The sequence below is a fragment of the Malaclemys terrapin genome, chromosome 4 (genome assembly GCF_027887155.1).
Source record: "Malaclemys terrapin pileata isolate rMalTer1 chromosome 4, rMalTer1.hap1, whole genome shotgun sequence".
Classification (NCBI taxonomy): Eukaryota; Metazoa; Chordata; order Testudines; family Emydidae; genus Malaclemys; species Malaclemys terrapin.
In genome coordinates, this window is record NC_071508.1 from 32,223,372 (window position 1) to 32,243,302 (window position 19,931).

At 51.1% G+C, this 19,931-nt stretch overlaps 1 protein-coding gene across 1 annotated transcript; it reads right to left on the bottom strand.

The window, feature by feature from the left end:
* Positions 1–3,414: 3,414 nt before the first annotated feature.
* On the bottom strand, positions 3,415–19,878 carry LOC128837169 (transcobalamin-1-like). The gene is made up of 4 exons (XM_054028121.1): positions 19,822–19,878; positions 4,349–4,511; positions 3,781–3,899; positions 3,415–3,561 (listed from the first exon to the last, which is right to left on the bottom strand). The coding sequence occupies exons 2-4, from the start codon at positions 4,414–4,416 to the stop codon at positions 3,458–3,460; spliced, it is 291 nt and encodes a 96-aa protein (XP_053884096.1). The 5' UTR covers positions 4,417–4,511; positions 19,822–19,878; the 3' UTR covers positions 3,415–3,457.
* Between the last annotated feature and the right edge of the window lie 53 nt (positions 19,879–19,931).

Consider the following 19,931-nt stretch of genomic DNA (forward strand, 5'->3'; position numbering starts at 1 on the left):
GTTCTTGGTAATAACACATTAGTTACAAAAATCACCATTAGCAATAACAACAAATCCATTGCAAGTGTCCATCTACAATAATTTTTATAATGCCACACCTTTGGCCCAATACCATTGGGATTTGGGGCTTTTGGGGTTAACCTGTGGCTTCCCTTTGCAAAATTTAATTCTCTCTTTCCTCCTTGTCCTGTAGGATCAAACCCTGATTTCTCTTGCTTAACAGAATTCAGTGGCTGATTGGGTGTGCTCTCTTTGCTAACAACTATTAGCAAGTCTTTCTTCTCCCTGTCAGCCAGGTAATTTGTATCCAAACAGACAAGAGCTGGTTTACCAGTTTTCAGATCCTTAACTGTTACGGATTCCAAGACTGGACTCTGTCTTAAAGAGATACCATCCATTTTTACTAGCATGTTAGATGCAAGATTCTTGTCCTTTTCTTACCAACCTCTGCTTCCACATGGAGTCAGATGTTATGTCCACTGAGAGACTACAAGTCATACCCAAAGTGTCTAGAGATGAGAGTGTACCTGCCATCCCCTGCACTCTCAAGAGATTAACTACACAGCTGTCCTGCTCTGCAGACTCAGCTTCCCAGTCTTCCCTCTGAACCTGAGACAGATTGTTTACTCACAGAATCAGCATGGAGACATTCCTCTCTCAACAACTTTGTCTTCCCAACAAACTGGTCAAGCACAGCCACTTGGTTAAAGGGCTGTTCAGCTTTCTTAACAGCTTTTACTCCACCTGAGACCTTCTCAAAGCTATCCACACTGGATCTTTCAAAAGGAAAGTCAGTGGATCCATTCACAACTGAAACTTCCTTGGTCAAATCATTTCCACACCCTTCAGTTGCAGCAAACGCTTGCAAAGACTACCCTGAAAATTTTTTTCTTCAGGAATCTTTCTAAGGGCTTGTCTACACTACTTAGCTTTTAGCGACAAGGCTGTGTCGACACAGCCTTGTCACTAAAAGTCAGCATGTGTGAACACTCTCTGTCTGTAGCCGACAAAATACTTCCAGTCCCGCGAGCGATGTTAGCTTTGTCAGCTTTGTCGGCAGGAGAGCGCTCATTGGCAAAACTTTTGTCTTTTGCAGGGGGGCTTTTTTAAGAACCCGTGAAAGACAAAAGGTTTGTTGACAACGTTGCAGTGTCGACAAGCCCAAAGCACCAGTTCATCTTTACGTCGCTCCACAGAAGCCTTGCTCTGCTGTGCCACTACCAACTCCTGAGTTTTACTTACATGCAGAATCACCTTTGGCTCATCAGGCTTCCTACACAATCCCCTTTTAGGCAAACTGCTAGATTTCATAGTCAAAAGGTCAGAAGCATTCTCCTTCCCCTTGCCACACACAAGTTCAGGAATCTTTTCCTTCTTGATACAAGTTTCTAAACTGTCAGTAGGTAACACAATCAAATCACCTTTATGCTATCCTTGTGGCCTGTGTGACGGGTTGGATCACAGAAACCCCCTTGGGAGCTGCCACCCAATGTGCAAAGACTACCCCTGCTTCTGTTTTCCCTGCCAGCTCAGGACTCCAGCTCCCTGTCTTGCTGAGCCAGACACTCCTGTTTGGCTCCAGACACAGATCCAGGGTCTGAATCACTTGTTCCAAAGCTGCAAGTTTACCTGAAAACAGCTCACAGTAGCGTGCTTGTCTTTAGCACTCAGATGCCCAACTCCCAATGGGGTCTAAACCCAGATAAATCCGTTTTACCCTGCATAAAGCAGGGCAAACTCATAAATTGTTCGCCCTCTATAACACTGATAGAGAGAGATGCACAGTTGTTTGCTCCCCCAGGTATTAATACATACTCTGAGTGAATTACTAAATAAAAAGTGATTTTATTAAATACAGACGTTAGGATTTAAGTGGTTCAAAGTAGTAACAGACAGAACAAAGTAAGTCACCAAGCAAAATAAAATAAAATGCGCGAATCTATGCCTAATCAAACTGAATACAGATAATTTCCTCACCAGTTCCAGAGTGCTCCCTTTTACAGGCTAATCTCCTTTTAGCCTGGGTCCAGCAATCACTCACACCCCCTGCAGTTACTGTCCTTTGTTTCAGTCTCCTTCAAGTATCCTGGGGGGGGGGGTGGAGAGGCTCCTTCTTTAGCCAGCTGAAGACAAAATGGAGGGGTCTCCCACAGGTTTAAATAGACTCTCTCTTGTGGGTGGAGACCCCCCTCCTCCCTCCTATGCCAAGTCCAGCTCCAGGATGGAGTTTTGGAGTCACCTGGGCAAGTCACATGCCCCTGCATGACTCAGTCTTTGCAGGCCGATGCCATTGTCCACATGGCATCTTGCATGTCTCCAGGAAGACTTCTCATGTGGATTGGAGCATTCCAAGATGCATTGTTCCCTAAGTGTCTCCTGATCAGGTACTTAACCTGGCGAATTCCTTCCTAAAGAAGCTGACCAAATGCCTCACAAAGCTTACTTAGAAATCAAGCAAGCATACAGCCCATATTCTTAACCTCGAGTAGAAAATGATATATATGTACAAATTGGATGAATAGATATAATAGACCAGAACCTTTACGGAGATATGTTACATGGCACAGGCAGCACAAAACATATTCCAGCTATGTCATCCATACATTTATAAGCACCCCCTCCCCATAAAGCCTTATAGGGTACACTGTCACAGCCTGGCTAGGATATTAATCTGATTAGACAAAGTTGGTGCACCCTTTCCCAGCAACACACTAGCAACAGGCAAAGCAACAGTACCTGAATTATTTAGTCTCTGGGATTTAGCTAGGATACTAACTGGATGCAACCTAGTTACAGTGCCATTCTGCCTAGCAGACACAAACTTAGGACCATTCCCTTCCTGGGCTTTAGTTGAATCAAGAGCCAACTTTGAGACAACTGCACTACCCTTCACCATCACAGACTGAAAGGCACCTTCTGTCTGCTCCACAGACAAATAAGAGCTGGAGAAACCTTCCCCTTTAACAGACACACAGTTTGGGATCTCATTTCCCTTGTCCCAGCACACAGGGCTGTTCACAGACAACTGTTTGGAGACTGAGGTAGCTCCCTCCATGGGCAAGTCATTAACCCTAACAGACACAGGCACATTTCCTCCATTGTCACAATTCGCCGCACAGGTAACAGGTAAGGTATAGGGTGTGTGACTCTGCTGTGATGCAGCCCTGCTGCTGTGCTGTGTTTCCAGATGGAGGATGCCCTCCAGAGGCCCCGTTACCCACATTCCCAGTTTCTCTTTGCCTGGAATAACTCACGGTGCAGACAGCTGTTGCAAAGGGTTTATTTCAGGAGTGAGGGACAGAGACAGGGAGAGTTTGGGAAACAGTCACGGATGTGAATACAACACACAGTCGTCCCCAAGGGTCCATCCCACCAAGAGGGAGATGCCTGGGGGAATGGGTGGGGCTGCTGAACCCTGGCATCCCTCACAGTAGAAAGGCCAGGACAAGTTTCACCTTCATGAGCACCCCTTGTCCTCAGGCTGGCCAGTGCCCTGGAGCTTGTACTTGGAGAACCTGACCTCCAGCCTCTCCCCATGGGAGACGGCGTAGCACGCAGCACCTGGAACACGAGGAGGGAAGGGAAAGGATGCAAATGGGGTCAGTGGCCCCTCAGCGCCAGCCACCCACCTGCACACACACCAGCCCCTCCCTCGGTCGGTCTGTCTTCTCCTGATTCTCATCCCCTTTCTCTTGTGCCTCTCACCCCCCTGTTCCCCTCCCCCACACAACCCTCCCCCCTCACACTTCCCCCCACCCCCACTCTCCTCTGCTGTCCCACCTAGTGTCAATGGGATGCCATAGTTCAGGAGCTGCCAGTAGGTGCTGTCTTCGGGATGGGCCTCCAGCCCCTGCACGGAGGTGATGTACGCGCCCCACACACTCAATGTGTACATGAAGCTACAGAGAGATAGAGTGAGTCCCACAGGAGGCCTGGTTAACACTGCCTCATAGCCTCCCCAACCCCCACTCCACAGGGACATGCAACCCAGGACACTGTGAGACTGAACCCCCATGCCATATGGGTGGAGGGGAGGGGGATTGAGAGGCAGCCAAGTTGGCCTCTGCCTGAGTTCTGATCTCCCGACCCCAAGGAGATAGTGTCCAACTGAGTGAGGCGGAGGAACCAGAATTGATCCCCTGATACTTTAACTCGCCCCCAGCAAACTGCTGGCTGAGGGAGTCATGCAGTGTGGGGTAGCAGGGGCATTTCCCCCCCGTGATCTAGGGACCCCCTCCAATTTTTCCATCTCTGTTGCCCTAGTAGTGCCATGCTGCCATCTAGCCTGCTCTCTGCCAGTGCCACTGGCACCAGCGATGGATGCCGGGTTGCCAGGCCGGCTAGGTACCTGAATCTTTTGGGGTCTCTCTTCTGGGCGACATCCATCACATTGAAGAAGAAGGAGTCCCGGGGCATGGTGACACAGATGGAGTCATTAAAGGATTGTTTCACGCCATCCACAGCAGTGTAGGTGACACCAATGTGGGGTTGAAGATAGGTGTGTGGAGCAGCTATGGGGGTGGAGAGAGGGAGGTTATCTGTGTGGGTAGGAGAAAAGGTGAAGACCAGCCACTTATACCTTGGAGGGGGGTGAGTCTCCCACTGCAGGGACTCCTGTACCATTGGAGTCAAGGGGAGATCCACAGATCCTACCAGGAATTGGGTGGAGGTACAGGATTGCAAAGGGAGAAGCAAAGACAGAGAGGATCTGGGTGATGGCCCTGTGGCCAGGAGGTTAGCTGGGATTGAAGACAGGGCCTCTGGATCTATGACTCTATTGCTTGAGCTAAAAGCCAAGGAGCATTAATTAGCTTGAGCACTAGAGGAGATCCATAAATCTCTAGGTCATCCAGCCACTAGAAGGAGACACAGGGCTCCATATAGTGCTGGCGTGCTATTTTTCAATGAACAAATTTTTAACTGAAAAAGGCCAATTCAGTGCAGAACTGTTCAGGAAGCAGTGCTGGGTTGGAAGAAACACTCCCCTTGAAAAATGTTTGGTTAAAAAAATGTCCATATTGGAAAGCTTTGGTTTTTCAATCGAAGCGACTTTTCATTCAGAAATTTTAGTAAATTTACACAGAAAAAAGGGAGAAAAGTATGAAGTTGAAACATTTCGAAGTTATAGAAATACATTTTGATTGACCCAAATTGTTGGTTTTGCTTTGGTTTGGTTTGTTTTTCTGGATTTTCAGTTCATGAAATTTTTTTAGATTTTTGACTTTTTGGCCTCATGCAGGACAGGAAAATGTTTTTGAAATGTAGAAAATTCTCATGGAACAGGAAAACCATTTCCTCCCACACCCCCCAGTGTTGCTACATGTGCTTCTGTCTACCTTAGGTACTTTAGATGGCCCCATCACCATCTAACAACAGGGCCGGCTCCAGCATTTCTGCCGCCCCAAGCAAAAATAAAAAAAAAAAAAAGCCGCGATCGGCGGCGGCAGTTCAGCGGCAGGTCCTTCGCTCCTAGAGGGAGTGAGGGACCTGCCGCCCCCGAATTGCCGCAGGTGCCGCCCCTCTCCCTTGGCCGCCCCAAGCACGTGCTTGTTAAGCTGGTGCCTGGAGCTGGCCCTGCTTAACAACCCCCCAATGAGGCAGGGCAGTTCTATTAAGCACATTGTACAGACGGGACCGAGACACAGAAAGACACAGGGTACATCTACACAAGAAAAAAAAACAGCAAACTAAAAACCCTGTGACATCAAGTCTCAGAGCCTGGGTCAACTGATCTGGACTTGCACTGTGGAGTTAAAAATAGCAGTGTAGACATTTAGGCATGGGCTGGAGCTTGGGCTCTGAGACACGACCCCCTTGGCCTGACACCTCCTACCCCGTATCCCTCACTGGCATTTCAGCTATGCAGAGATGCTCTGCACAGGCTGTTTCCACCTGGTGAAGGGAGGGCATGGTCTCTGCAGCCCCCCAGGTAGATGGGGCGTGACTCTGGCACCTGAGCTAGCCAGCATTTCCAATGCCCAATGCTGGCACAGTCTCATGCTGCAGGTCACTATGTATTAGCCCAGAGATAGCTGCATCCTTGATCCCTGCCTCCCTCCTCCCCCAATGGTGTGTGTGAAATTTCCAAGGCCGGGTGCAAGAGGCAGGAGACAGGGGAGGTGAGAGGCCTCCATGGCCTGGATAGTAGGGACAATGAGGCTATTATGGTTCAGACGGTGGGTCAGGAAGGGAAATTCCTCCTGAGTCACCGGTAGAAGTGGATGGCCCAGCTTCCAGGGAGTCACTGTGTTTGGGCACCATCCACACTGCTTGCCAGTGTCAGCAGCAGGAGAGCAGGTATAGCTGGTGCCACAGTGAAAAGCGCAGGCTGTGCCTATGCTGTGGTGTGTAGCTACATGTGTGAGGGGAAGGCTCCAGCAGCTCCCCACTGGTGGAGCCTTTCACTGCAGGGAAAGTGGGGGAAAGGCTGTGTTAAGGGGGAGCTGGCGGAGCCTTTCCCTGCTGCAGGAGTCTATTCCTGTGGCAGAGAAAGGCTCTAGCAGTGTTGGTGCAATGGGACACTTCACTGTTAAACATACCAGCGTAAATGGGGATACATGGCTAGGGCAAGTAAAGAGCTAGGTAGGGTGTGTATGTGGGTACGTACCCACGCTCCTTCGGTTGTGTCTTTACTGTACTCACCTAAGCCACAAGCTGGCCACTCACCCGTTCCTGGAATATTGGACATTCCGGTACTTTGGGGAATGGCAGGGGCCTGCCCCGTCAGCCTGACAGTGTATGCAAGGTCCTGCTCTATGGCGGTGGTGGTGGGGGGCCCTTTTTAAGAACTGGAGGGGTAGAGTGGTGTTTCCTATCAGATATGGACAGAGCTATGTTTGGTTTTGTCCCCGTACAGATGAGGAAAAACCTCTGAAAAAGAGGACTGTCCAGTTTAATACCAGACAAGTGGCCTCCCTACTGAGCCATGCCTCATCAGCTACACTGCTATTTAGACCTATGCTAGTGGGGACTACTCATGTACGTACTCTACATGCCCCCAAAAGCAGGCAGTGTAGATGCACCTCTAGACTCAACCCTGTTTCCTGGGGAGAGGGGGGGTGTCTCTTTAAATCACTATGAGCTAAGCTAGTCTGACTCTGAATTCCATCCCCCTGCCCGCCCCTAAAGTGATGCTGGCATTGCTGGGTCTCTCCCATGCTACTGAGCTGGGGCATGGGGAGAGGGGCACTCTACCCCATGGAGCATGCAGGGGACATGCTCTGGAAGGAGGAGTCTAGACTCCAGGATTCACACCCCAGCTGGATCACCCAGTTTCCCCATGCATATGAAGAGCTCTGCAGAGGAAGGATTATTGACATCCTGCAGAAGCCCATCACTCTCTGGATTCTCTCCCTTCCCCCTGCCACCCCAGAAGTCACACTACAGAGGGGAGGGGTACATGGCAAGGGCCATTTGACTCATCACAGCACAGCCCCCCAGGGGCGAGGTACAGGAGCAGTAGCCCTGCTAGCGTGAACACCAAAATCCTCATCATACCTCTGTCTCCAGTTACTCCCTGGCTGTGCTGGGACCTGGACTAGAACCTGGTATTTATCAGCTGAGAGTGCCCTGCCCTCCTCCCCTGGCTTGCCTCACCTTGCTGCTTCCCCATAGCATACGGGAGACATTAAGCAATGCCCAGCAGTATAGGCAGGTCTGTGCCCCAGAGTGCAGCAGACAGAGATATCCGGAGCGGTCAGACCACTACTCCCTCCCCATGGACTCTGGGTGCTGCAAGGAGCCAACTGGCACCAGAGACCTAGATGGAATTCTCCCTGTCACAATCCATACTCCCACTTCCCCAGTTGACTTGGTATCACAGGGCCCTGGGTCATATCTCACTGGGGGCCGTAGGGCTGTGAGACCACAGCTGGCTAACACCTCCACACGAACACACTGACACCATGGGCCACCCCAGTGAAGTTGTGCACCAGTGTAAGGGAGAGGGAATTTGGGCTTCTTGGCTTTATCCCTTCCTGATTTCCCAGGTCATAGATTTCATAGATTTCATAGACTATTAGGGTTAGAAAGGACCTCAGGAGATCATCTAGTCCAACTCCCTGCTCAAAGCAGGACCAATCCCCAGACACATTTTTACCCCAGTTCCCTAAATGGCCCCCTCATGGATTGAACTCACAACCCTGGGAGTTTAGCAGGCCAATGCTCAAACCACTGAGCTATCCCTCCCCCTGCATTGTGTGCAGGTGGTCCTGGCTGTAGGCAGGAGTGAGGGGAATTGGCAGAGCTGGGGGGAAAGCGCTACACAGGGATAGCAGGGGTGTAATGGGAATCGCCAGAGCTAGCTGGGGGCTCAGTATTGGAACAGGGTGGGCGGTTCTGTGGTCCAGGACTCCAGTGATTTCAACTGAAGCCGGAGCTGTCCAGCACCTCTGAATAGCAGGCCCCAGGAATCTCACATTAGACACCCAAATCTAGTGGGTGCTTGAAAACTTAGCCCTCGACTGTTCTGTGTCTCAGTTTCCCATTAGTACAATGGGGGTGATCATCCCTTCCTCACTCACCAAATGTTGGGGGTAGAGTTAGTTCATCATCTATGCATAGCACTAGGAGATCCCTGCTTAGGAGAGGGGGTGTTGCAGTCTTGCCGTGTATGAGGGTTTCATCCCCAAGTGCTGGAAGGGATACAGGGAAACAATGGGTGGAAATTTTGCAACAAACACCACCCCCCCACACCTTCTCTTATCACAAAGGGGTTGTGAACAGACATAAAGTCTCTTATGAAAGTGGGTGGGTGGCTTTTAATTTACCTTCACTGGGAAAGGGGCATGTCACCACCCCTGGGAGATGAACCTACAACAACAAGGGCTCTGGGTATTACAGGCCTGCTAGCTAGATCCCTTCTGGCCTGACAAAGCCCTGTCAAATCTGTAGAGCAGGGGTGGCCAACCTGTGGCTCCGGAGCCACATACGGCTCTTCAGAAGTTAATTTGTGGCTCCTTGTCTAGGCATCGACTCCGGGGCTGGAGCTACAGGCGCCAACTTTCCAATGTGCTGGGGGGTGCTCACTGCTCAAACCCTGGCTCTGCCACAGGCCCTGCCCCCACTCCACCCCTTCCTGCCCCCCCCTGAGCCTTCTTGGGGGTAGCTTCTTGTTATGTGGCTGTTTCCTGAGTTGGGGGGGTAGAAGCTTATCTGAGTCACAGGTGCTTGGGCTCAAAATGCTTCAGGTAAAGTGGGGGGGGGGGGGATGAGGGTTGCTAGGAGCAAACTGAGCTGCTTGCTGTAGAAATGGGTAGGTGGGTTTTAATTTACCCTCACTAGGAAAGGGGCAGAGTTACAACCGCTGGGAGCTGAACCTACAACGACAAAGGCTCAGAGTAGCAGACAGCTATTAGCTAGAGCCTGCCTGGCTTTGGTTGGCCACTCTCACCTGCCCCTTGTCAAAGCTGCAGAGGATGGGACTAGAGCTGTGGCCCATGCTGGTAATGGAGGAATCGCAGACACCTGAGTGCTGCTGCCCCCTGTATAAAACCAGCCAGTGGGGGCAGCTTTTCCTCATGTGGCTGTTTCCTGAAGGGGGAGTGGAAGATGGAGCTCCTGGGGGTTGCTGGACTTTGCTCCTCTTAGTCACTGGTGCTTGGGCTTAAACTGCTTCAGGTAAAGTGGGGGGAATGAGGGATGCTGGGTGTGAACTGAGCCTCTTGCTGTGGTTTATCCTCCAACTGTGTGGGGACTTCCTGCTCTGGGTTCCAGCCTCCTGGAAGAGCTGCTGGGTGGGCAGAGCCAGGTCCAGATCCTGGTGTTCCAGTGTTGCACTGGAACTTTATGTTCTGGGCAGGTAAAACCTAGGACTCTCCTGTATGGAATGTATTCTGGGCACCTGCTCAGTGACTTATCTGCTGGCAGGTTGCCTACAAAGCTTCACTTCCTCCTGGCCCATGTGGGAAACCCATCTCTTGCCAGTTAGTCCAAACTGGTTGTTAAATTTAGAAGCCGGTTTAGAACCGGTTGTTAAAGGGGTGGGCTGTCTGGCTGAGCCCGCTTGAGCTCCCGGCTGGGGAGGCTCCACTGGCCCCTCCCCCCTTTTTGCAGAGCCTCAGCGTGCCGCGCCGCCAGCGCTCTGGACCACTCCTGGGCAGCTCGGCAGCTCCTGCTGCTTTGAGCGGCATGGTAAGGAGGTGGGGCTGCGAGCTCCAGCGGGCCGCACGGCATCCATACACGCTGCCCTGAGCAGCATGGTAAGGGGGCCGGGCCGGGGCTGGGAGGAGGGGTTGGATAAGGGGCAGGGAGTGGGTGGAGGCTCTGGGGTGAGGTCAGGGGGCAGGGGTGGTTGGGTAGGCGTGGGAGTTCTGGGGTGTTACCAGATTTGCCCATTACTTTGGGGTATGCTCATTTATTCAGGTTACTCTTCTGGGGAAGGGGATTCTGTAATCCTATCAATGTACTGCTTGTGTCATTTGTGTTTTCATATGGAGCTCTGCTCCTTCCTTCTGCAAGTCCCCTCCCAATGGAGCCATCCTGCAGGACCTAGGTTCCCCAGGGCTGGGTTACTCCAGCCCCAGAACCGGATGAACACACCCACACATCTTAACAGAGGAAGTCTGAGTGGACTGGGTCAATCAGCACTGTCAAGCTGACCCCTTTATATGTCTCTGGACTCACTGGGCTGGATGAAGCAGCATTTTCAAGCTGCCTCTCCTTATATGCCCCTGGGCTCCATGGACTGGGTCAAGCAGCACTTTCAAGCTGTTACCCTTATGTGTCCTAGATTCAACATGTCCCTATCCCCTTAGAATTGGTCTGGTAACTGCTGAGCTGGGTGTGTGCAGGCATAGGTTCATTAGCATCTGGAGCAGAGATTCCCATGATGCAGTGCTTTCCTGCTTTTTCTGGTCCCAGAGGTCAGTGCAGTTCTCTGTTCTCCATTCTGTATGTAAATTGAGATGTCTTAATCTTATCACCCTTTTTAGGAGGGGTCTAGGTGTGTCTCCCCACGCCCCCTTCACTGCTCTCTGCAAGTTTTTTTTTCTCTGATGGGTTTTGGTTTAAGCAGAGGCTGGGTGTGGGGAGGGAGGTGTCTTTCATGAGTCAGGCTGGATCCTGCACTCTGGTTCCCCAAGAACACAGAGCTGACTGGTATTAGGGGGTCTATCGGGGTGGTGGTAGATAGGGTTGGGGCAGTCAGGGGACAGGGAATGGGGTGAGTTGGGTAGGGGGTGGGGTCCTAGGGGGGCAGTTAGGATGGGGGGGGTCTCAGGAGGGGGTGGTGGGTTCTGAGGGGGGGGCAATCAGGGGCAGGACATGGGTGGGGGTCAGATTGGGGGGGGGGGTAACAGGCTGTTTTGGGAGGCCCAGCCTTCCCTACCCAGCTCCCAATACAATTTTGCAACCCCCATGTTTGGGGCCGGCTTAAGGAAGTGCGGGGCCCAATTCAAACAGTTATGACCGGGCCCCGGCAAGGATGACTAAAAAAAAACCACACACGTAAAAAAAACCACATGAGGCTTGTACTCACCAGGCAGCGCTCCGAGTCTTCGGCGGCAGGTCCTTCACTTGCTCTGAGTCTTTGGCGGCACTGAAGGACCTGCCGCTGAAGACCTGGTAGGGATCCAGTTGTTAAGATTTTGGCAGCTCATCACTGGGGACACTCATTTTCCACTATCCTTGCCTTCCCAAACTGCTGATCAGGCAAAGCCATCAGCTCACAAGGCTGCCTAAGCCCATCCAAACTTTCCTTGCCTTCCTCTCCCTTGTCCCAGCACCCAGGGCTAGTTACAGACTAATACTAGTACTAGGAGAGTGGGTATGATGGGTTAGATCACAGAAATCCCCTTGGGAACTGCCACCTGATGTGCCAAGACTACTTCTGACCCTGCTTTCCCTGCCCTTGTTATACCAATTAAAGACTAGCAGGATCTTATTAAAGGGAACAAGATAAAGATGCCACATTTATTATGATAATCTGATTGATGACCAATAAGTAATATCTTAATCCTTATACACACACATTATACCTAATACCTATACACACATTTACACACACACACCCATCAGATGTTCTGCAGCTGCTGCATAGTTACCAGTCCTGCTTGAGTTTGCAGCTTGGGTTTGTAGCTTGTGGCGGCTAACTGGCCAGGAAAGCCGGGCACAAGGACTAGCTGGGTCTCTGTTGGGCATGCACTGATGCCCTTCCATGTTGGCAGCAGAATGTTATCCTCCTCTAAAGTTTTCCATCTCACCCATCCTTTTTGTAGGCTTTAGTTTGAATCAAGAGTCTACAGGTCTTGCTGTGTCATGCTGCCTTCAGGTTTGGTGATTGATCACCCGTCAATTGCAGACATGACTTTCAGCCTTGGACCGGGCTTTGATCTTCCTTTTATTGTACCTTTTCTTTTTAGGGTGGATTCTTCTTACTTTGTTAGGGCTCTTGTCTGCATCTTCAGCCCTTGGTGTTTGAACTCTATTTAATCAGGACAGGCTGGGGCTGGAGGTTGATTCCATCATCCATATATACCTCATTCACACATCTAAACTAAACTAATAAGATTACAGCAGGGTTTGCAAAAATGAAGGTTGCAGCAAGCCCTTACAAAATGGAGTAAGCGTTTTAAAATGGGGTTTGAATTACAATATGGCAAACAGTGAACAGAAGTTACACTGTAGGCAAGTGTAATAAATGGTGAACAGAAGTTACAACACTGAAACAGTGCAAGTCTCAGTGATTTAAGCAGGAATTGGATTGATAGTGAAACTTACAAAGGCAGCTGACTGAACAGCTATGGCTCTTAACAAGCATCTTAATTGTTAATTAGCCAGTTATTGGGGTAACTGGTTTTATGAATGAATATTGTTTCATTCATAAAACTTTACTTATGAAGTTACATTAATAAAATGAACAATTAAAAACCATTTCATTCATCAGTTCTACACCCTCCCAGCTTGGGACTTCAATGTCCTGCCTGGTTTGTGCCAGACCTGCTAGCCTGCTGCAAACCCAGACCCAGGTCTGAACCATGTACCCTAACAGCTGTAGGCTTAAACTGAAAGCCGCTTAAGAAGTGTTCTTAACACTCAGATGCCCAACTCCCAACAAGGTCCGAACACCAAATAAATCAGTTTTACCCTGTATAAAGTTTATACAGGGTTGTAGAGAGGTTAGCCGGGGGTTCATCCCTCTCCGGGGTGGCGGGGAACCACACTGCCTCACTACGTACTGTTAATGTCTTGGGGGAATTAGTCCGGCTGCAGGAGTCTCCCTCGGCGGCCCTTATGGAAGCAAAAATAAGCACAGTAAACCTGGGCCCTAGGTCAGGGCAGGCAACAATAAGGCAGGTGCTCAGGCCCTCAGGCAGGGGTGGAGCAGTAGTAGTACAAACAGTAGCAGTGAGCCCAGGCCTCCAAAGGACCTGGGAGAGGGGGAGACTGCCACCCATGAGTTGGGTGGCAGGGGGGGGACGCAGGCCCTCCCACTCCACTGCATCCCAGCCCAGGGCCCTAGCAGTGGCAGATGACCCTCTGCTGTGTCAGTGGGGATCCTGGCCGCAACACACTGACATGGGCTGTGACAGTGCTGCAGCCAGACTAGGGTTGGCTGCCGCCGGGCTACTTCCAGACTCCCCCTCTTGTGGTACTTAGGTCACGGTGGTGTCCTCTTGCGGGGGGTCCAGCACTGAGTTCCTCGGGGTAGCTGGCGTGGGGCAGGCCCAGCAACTCCTCCGGGTAGTGGGCGCAGGGCAGGTCAGGCCAGTCCTTGGGTGCACCGTGGGCCACAGGGAGCTTCCCAGTTGCAGGCAAGGCCAGAGGTGTCTGGCCTCCCCGGCAGCTGTTTCTCAAGTGAGTTCTGAGGTCGAGCCTTTATACTTCCGGGGCACTGCCTGACCCTCTGAGGGGCAGGCTCAAAGCTCCCTAGCTCCACCCACTCAGGTGTACAGAAGGACTCGTCCCTCTCCGGGGCGGCAGGGAACCACACTGCCTCACTACAAGGGTAAACTCCTAAATTGTTTGCCTTCTATAACACGGATAGAGAGAGAGATGCACAGCTGTTTGCCCCCCCCCCCCAGGTATTAATACTTACTGAGTTAATATGTAAAAAGTGATTTTTATTACATACAAAAAGTTAGGATTTAAGTGGTTCCAAGTAGTGATAGACAGAACAAAGTGAATTACCAAGCAAAATAAAATAGAACACGCAAGTCTGTCTAATACAGTAAGAAAACTGAATACAGATAAAAACCTCACCCTCAGAGGAATTCCAGTAAGCTTCCTTTTACAGGCTAGTCTCCTTCTAGTCTGGGTCCAGCAATCACTCTCACCCCCTGTAGTTATTGTCCTTTGTTCCAGTTTCTTTCAGGTATCCTTGGGGGTGGAGAGGCTATCTCTTTAGCCAGCTGAAGACAAAATGGAGGGGTCTCCCATGGGCTTAAATAGACTTTCTCTTGTGGGTGGAGAGCCCCTCCTCTCTCCTATGCCAAGTCCAGCTCCAAGATGGAGTTTTGGAGTCACATGTCCATGCATGACTCAGTTTTTACAGGCAGCAGTCATTGTTTACATGCTACCCTGAACATCCTCAGGTAGACTTCTTATGTGGATTGGAGCCTTCCAAGATTCATTGTTCTTTAAGTGTTTCTTGATTGGGCACTTAATTTGCACACTCCTTTCTCAAGAAGCTGACCAACTGCTTTGAGCTACTTAGAAATCAAGCAAGTACACAGCCAATATCCATAACTTTGAATACAACAATGACACATGCATACAAATAGGATGAATATATCATGAAACATATTCCAGTTATGAATGTACATAAGCATATTTCCATGAAGCCTTATGGGGTGCAACATCACACACAATGTCACAGTGGGGCAGCTTCCTTACCAGGCACATTGCCACTCCCAACAGATAAACTCCTGCTCTTCTCACTACACTGAGCTCCTTCCAGCAAATCACAGTTACTCTTTTCAGGTTCACTTTTACAAGCTGTACTAGCCAACAATCCATCACCCATCAAAAATCTACCCTTTCCTTCCTCAATTAGGGCTTTAACCTGACCATCCACTTTAATCTGCTCCAGAGAAACATTTTCCTGACCAATGAGTTCTTTCTGTCCTTGATCTAAGTCCAGACTTACTTCTGAGACATCAGACAGACATTCAGAAACTTCATTCACAGACAAATAGCCTTTTTGGACAGACAAACAGCTATTTCCCACCAGGTTAGAGTCCCCCTCCTCCTGGTCATAGCATAATGGGTTAAATACAGAAAACTGCTCAGAGTAATACAACATCCCAACATTGTTATAAACATGACTTTCAAGAGGATACAGTTTCTGCTGTTCTTCCATTGCTTTTTTTTTTTGACTTGGAGCTTAAGTCTGGCAGTTTCTTGTTGCATCTGGCGAACCCTCTCCTCAGCAGCCATCAGTTCCATACACCCCCTGTAAGCTTCTTTTTCCAACTGGGCCAAGGCTTGCTTCTCTCATTTGAATTTCTGCCAGTTTTTGATTATGTTCAAATTGCAGGCTGTCTCTCAGGGCTTGCAATTTCATTGCTTCTGCTGATGCTTTTTTGGCTAATGGTCACTGATCTTTAACCCAACAAAACTCTCATTCCCAAAATTCAAAATTTGGATAGCATGGGGTTGTGATCCAAAGCTTAATTGACTTGGTTCTGTGGATCCTAGCATGACTATGCCACTGTAATGATGTGTCCTTTGGCAGTTCAGGTCAATAATGTCAGTCACTCAGCTAACCCACCTGCTGGTCAGAGCTTGAGGGCCACTTAAAGGCAGAAACCTGAGCAAAGCATATCACCTGCCAATTTTCTAAACTACCCTGTTTCCCCGAAAATAAGACATCCTCCGAAAATAAGGCCTACTTACAGTTTTGCCTCTCGTTGTAATATAAGGCACCTCCCCGATAATAAGACCTCCCCGATAATAAGGCATCCACCGATAATAAGGCATTTTTCATTTCTGAAAAATAAGACATCCCCTGAAAATAAGACCTAGCGCATCTTTGGGAGCAAAAATTAATATAAGACACTGTCTTATTTTCGGGGAAACAGGGTACTTCTCTCTCCTGCCTAATACCAGGGTGATGGGCACCCTGCTGAACAGATGAGTGTGTACAGGGATGGATGCATGGAAGCAGAAAGAGTGGGGACAGGCGGGATGGAATCATGGACCTGCTTAAGGGGTGGATGGAAGCAGAAACAGACGGGCAGATGGAGCAAACTGCTTAAGAGATCATTGAATCAGAAATGTAGGGCTGGAAAGGACCTTGAGAATTCATCAAGTCCAGCCCCGTGTTGGGCGGGACCAAGTAAATCTAGACCATCCCTGACAGGGGGTTTGTCACACTAGTTCTTGAAAACCTCCAGTGATGGAGATTCCACAGCCTTCTTTGGTGATCTGTTCCAGAGTTGAACTACCTTTATAGTTGGAAAGTGGTGGGTTTTTTTTCCCTAATATCTAACAAATCTCCCCTGCTACAGATTAAGCCCATTAGTTCTTGTCCTACCTTCAGTAGACATGGAGAACAATTGATCCCCATCCTCTTTATAACAGCCCTTAACAGATTTGAAAACTGTTGTCAGGTGTCTCCCCCTCTTCTCCCCCCCCCTTCTTTCCTCAACACTAAACATGTCCAGTTTTTTTAATCTTTCCTGATAGATCAGGTTTTCTAAACCTTTTATCATTTTTGTTGCTCTCCCTGGCATCTCTCCAATTTGTCCACATCTTTTCCAAAGCATGGCACCCAGAACTGGATACAGCACTCCAGCAGAGGCCTCAGGCGTGTCCTACAGCAGAGTAGAGGGGACAGTTACCTCCTGTGTCCTACATACAACATTAGGGTTACCATACGTCCGGATTTTCCCAGACATGTCCGGCTTTTGGGGGCTCAAATCCCCGTCCGGGGGGAAATCCCCAAAAGCCGGGCATGTCCGGGAAAATCGGGAGGGCTCGGTGGTGCTCAGCCGGGCCGGCGGTGCGGGGCCGGGGGCATGGTGCCGGGCCGGGAACCAGGGTCACAGTGCCGGGCCGGGCGCGGGGCCGGAGGGAGAGCCGGGGGCGCGGTGCCGGGCGGGGAGCCGGTCAGCCGGGCCGGCGGGGAGCCGGTCAGCCGGCAGGGAGCTGGGGGGTGCGCCGGGCCGGCGGGGAGCTGGGGGGTGCGCCGGGCCGGCGGGGGCCGGCAGTGCTGGGCGGGCCGGGGGTGGTCGGCCGGGGGCCGGGGCCGGCACCCCAGGGCCCGAGCCGACCCAGGCTGGAGCCGCCGGGGGGCCAGCCTGGGCCGCGCCTCCTCCCCCCCACATCCCCCTTACCTGCTTCAGGCTTCCCGCGAATTAAATGTTCGCGGGAAGCAGGGGAGGGGGCGGAGACTTTGGGGAGGGGGTGGGGTTGGGGCGGGGGTGTGGGCTGGGGGCGGGGCTGGGGGCGGGGCCGGGGGCCGTGGAGTGTCCTCCATTTGGAGGCACAGAATATGGTAACCCTATACAACATTCCTTTTAATAAGCCCCAGAATATTAGCCTTTTTTGCATGGCATCACACTCTTGAGTCCTATTCGAGCTGTGATCCATTGTAACCCCCAGATCCTTTTCAGTAGCACCACTGACTAGCCAGTTATTCCCCATTTTGTAGTTGTGCATCTGATTTTTTTTTTTCCTTCCTAAGTGCAAAGTATGTCACTTATCCTTTTTGATATCTTTTTTGAGTTTCATCTTGTTGATTTCAGACCAATTCTCCAATTTGTCCAGGTCGTTTTGATTTCTAATCCTGCCCTCCAAAGTGCTTGCAGCCCCTCCTAGCCTGGTATCAGCTGCACATTTTATGAGTGTGCTCTCCTCCCCGTCTCCCTGTGGATGGATGGATAAGAGCAGAAATGGAGGGAGCATCTCTTATCCTTGCAGAACATCCACTGTGTTGTAGGAGCAGCAGTGATCTGTATGCTTTGTATAACCTGTATGCTCAAAAGGTCTGTTACACTTTCTCACCCCCCCCCCCCCCCCCCCCGCCTTGTCTCCTCTGCCTCTTTGAATATCTGTGAAGTGGCTTTCCCCCACCCCTGCCTCCTCGAATGCTTGTGGGATGAATGGGCTGGTTGAACAGCTGGAAGATCAGAAGACAAGATGTCTGGGACTCATTAGGCAGCGCTCACATACCCAATGCATGGATACTGCATGGACACTGGCTAAGGTGGAGTGTGACCAACCAAATGCAGCCAAGTCATCTCTAGTCGCAGGCCATGAAGAGCAGCCCCTTAAAGGGGGAAGGGGCCATGTACTCAGGAGTGCACTCACAAGCTTGTGCCTCCTGTGAAGGCCCTTTGCCCAGACCGCCTGCCAAGTGATTCGCTGCATTGCATTCCATTGTGCCCCGGGAAGACATACCTTCATCACACCATCCATCGCTGTGCTGTGGGACACTTAACTTAAAGGATCCTGACATCTCCAGTGCTGTTCCTGTCCTGGGAGTGTGACTGTGCAAGTGTGACTGTGACACCCCCTCCCCTTTTTGAGCTTAGCTATCAGTATAATAAATGTGCTGCTTTCTGCTAAACTCTGGGTCAGCTACTAAACTTAGGGAGGACTAATGACCCACCAATTTCAGGTAACACACTGCACCTACATTTATTCCTCTAACAGCAGGAAATTCAGAGGTAAGGTAAACCCCAGCTCTGCCCCACAACCTTAACTCTGCCCCTCAGTGCTGTGGCAGGAGGTAGTGGGGTCATAAACAGTCAGTGTGGTGCAGCCAGGAGGACTGTCTGAGGAGATGTGCCACTCTGTGTGGTGTGCTGTCTCACAGAACTGTATTTTCTCATTGGTCTGCATGCACCACAGCTGCCCTGCAGTGTGCTAGGGGCAGCTAGATACGCGAGAGAGCCATGGGCTCGTGTACCCCATCACTCATTTCTGGGCTGAGCTCTGGGGGCTGTGCAAGGAAAGGAGCACAATAGTCTCTTCTTGCTGGGGGGGTTCTGAAGTAGAGATGCCAGGGGTCAGAGCAGGTGATGGTCCAGAGGGAATCCTTAGGTCAAGGAGTGGGACCACCTGGCAGCTCTGGGGTGGCCAATGCATTGGCCGGGGATAGTTGGGGTTGCCAGTTGGTGCTCATTAAACCCACCCTAAATACGATTCTTCCCTTAGCAAAGACATAGTCTGTCAGTTTCTCCCGCTCTCTCCATGTGGCCTATCCAGGCAATGCCCCATCTCAGCTGAAGGGCAGAGTATGCCCGGGGGGGGGGATGGGTTAGGCTATCATTCACAGAGGGCAGGGGTGGTGTTTGTCCCATGGGGCTCCTCCAAAGCTGAATTGGGGGGGGGCTACCCCTGACCTTGCACAGACAGTGCATGTGAAGTCACACTGTGCGAAGGGTGACATTTTGAGCCCTGTATGGCACTGAGCAGCCCGGAGCAACTGATGCCCAGCGGGCAGCATCTTGGTCTCGGGGGGGGGGGGGGGGGGGGAGAGAGCTCTCGCTGCCTCAGGCCCCCCTACGATTGCATGAATTGCAAGCATCTAACGCCGCCCCTGAGTTAAGGTAGCAGGACTGGATGTTCCTTAATCCTGCAGTGGCTTCAGCAGAGGTGGATCTGATGTTCTGGAGGGGTGCAGGGAACTGCTTAGCACCTTGCCCCAGTGGTGGTAAAGCTTTTGGATGGTAACTGCCCTCTGTTTATCAAGGATGTGGTGGCAGGGAAGGGGGCATGATGGGGGTGGGGCGTGGGCAGGTCCAGCCTGGCCTCTTGCACACTCATTCCCTGGGACTCACATTCTGCCCCCCTTGAACACTCACTCCCAGATATTCCCACTCTGCCCCCTTGCACACTCCTTCCTTGGGACTCTCGCTCCAGCCCCGCACTTACAGTCCGCACTCCGTGGCAATAGCCGGCGCGGCCCCCCGACACACTGGCTCCCCACTCCCCAGCCGGGCGCTCCGCACTGGGCATGCCCCAGCTGGGTTGCTATATAAAGC

Bases quoted from the DNA above. Each gene is read 5' to 3' on its own strand.
- LOC128837169 (XM_054028121.1), bottom strand. From the start codon at position 4,416: ATGCCCCGGGACTCCTTCTTCTTCAATGTGATGGATGTCGCCCAGAAG. The intron at 3,900-4,348 runs GTACCTAGCCGG...ATCTCTCTGTAG, and splicing joins AGAGACCCCAAAAGATTCAG to CTTCATGTACACATTGAGTG. The intron at 3,562-3,780 runs GTGGGACAGCAG...CTCGTGTTCCAG, and splicing joins TGGCATCCCATTGACACTAG to GTGCTGCGTGCTACGCCGTC.